At 47.1% G+C, this 1,142-nt stretch overlaps 1 protein-coding gene across 1 annotated transcript in view; it reads left to right on the top strand.

Annotated features, from left to right (window-relative positions):
- LOC103593393 (seizure 6-like protein) overlaps positions 1 to 1,142 on the top strand; it is a gene marked incomplete at its 3' end in the record, with an annotated part of 17,420 nt that overhangs the window by 14,036 nt on the left and 2,242 nt on the right. Inside the window, exon 4 of the mRNA XM_008576357.1 lies at positions 6 to 38. Within this exon, the coding sequence (XP_008574579.1) occupies positions 6 to 38 (33 nt within the window). The remainder of the gene's footprint in view (positions 1 to 5; positions 39 to 1,142) is intronic.

Below are 1,142 nucleotides of genomic sequence, written 5' to 3'. Positions count from 1 at the left end.
ACGTGACAGTCTACACTGGCTACGGGGTGGAGCTCCAGGTAACCCCAGGAGGGTGCCCTGCTGTGGCTTCCTCTTCCAGCAGGAAGGCTGTGGAGGACTGCCGGAGTCAGGCTTACTGTTACCTTCCTAACCAGTTTGGCTGTCTCTAACCAGGGCAATTTTAGCTGGGTTTCAGCGAGTGAGTAGGACTTCCCAACTCACTGCCCTGCTGAAATAGCTTGGAACACATGGAGGGGATGTGGGCTGTGCTGATATATTGTGAGGCATTATACCCAGAAGGACAGCCCCTTAATACCTGCTTATCAACACACACACACACACACACACACACACACACACACACACACACACACACTTGAAGTCCCACCTGGTTCACTTGATTAACTTTCACCTGTAAACTAAGAAAGGAGAAGCAGGGTGGCATAGTGCTCAAACATCTGGGTTTTAAGTCCCACCTCTTCCAGTTAAAGCTGCCTGACTTGGGCAAGGAACTTCCCCTCTCTGAGCCTCAGTTTCCCTACCAGTAAAATAGAAACAATGTTACTGCTTTACAGAGTTTCATGGAGAAGTAAATATGACAGTGCAGAGATCAGAAAGAACTTGACCAAAGCCCAGCAGAGAGAGAGAGAGAGAATCATTTAGCCAGAGCCCAGCAGTGAGAGAGCGAACACTCCACACGTTACCAATTATCCTCAGCATGCTAATCACCCTAGTTCCCAGCCTTCCCCAACTGACTGCCCATCTTTAGAAGTGTTTTTAAAATGGACCAAAGAGACATGTCTGGGAGTGGTAAGCCATCCAGTTCACTGTCTCACAGAGGAGAGGATGGATGTGAAGCCAGAGACGGAAGCCATGATCACATGGTGTCAGATCCTTCTAGGCCAAGGTCAGAGATCTAGATATGTTCTTTTTCTGGGAGAGTTTAATTTAATTTTTTTGGGGGGGTGGGGGAGCTGGCCAGTACAGGGATCGAACCCTGGACCTTGGTGTTATCAGCACTGCATTCTAACCAACTGAACTAACCAGCCAGCCTAGCTATGTTCTTTTTCTAATCAGCAATAAAAAGCCGTCAAAAGTTTTTCAGCTGTGTCAGTTGTGTGACCTTACCAAAACTTTACTTTAGAAAGGTTGTTTTTTTTTTT

The sequence above is a fragment of the Galeopterus variegatus genome, unplaced genomic scaffold (genome assembly GCF_000696425.1).
Source record: "Galeopterus variegatus unplaced genomic scaffold, G_variegatus-3.0.2 Scaffold1337, whole genome shotgun sequence".
NCBI classification, from domain to species: domain Eukaryota; kingdom Metazoa; phylum Chordata; class Mammalia; order Dermoptera; family Cynocephalidae; genus Galeopterus; species Galeopterus variegatus.
The sequence above is the reverse complement of the archived record's forward strand: the minus strand, read 5'-3'. Positions and strand labels throughout refer to the sequence as shown.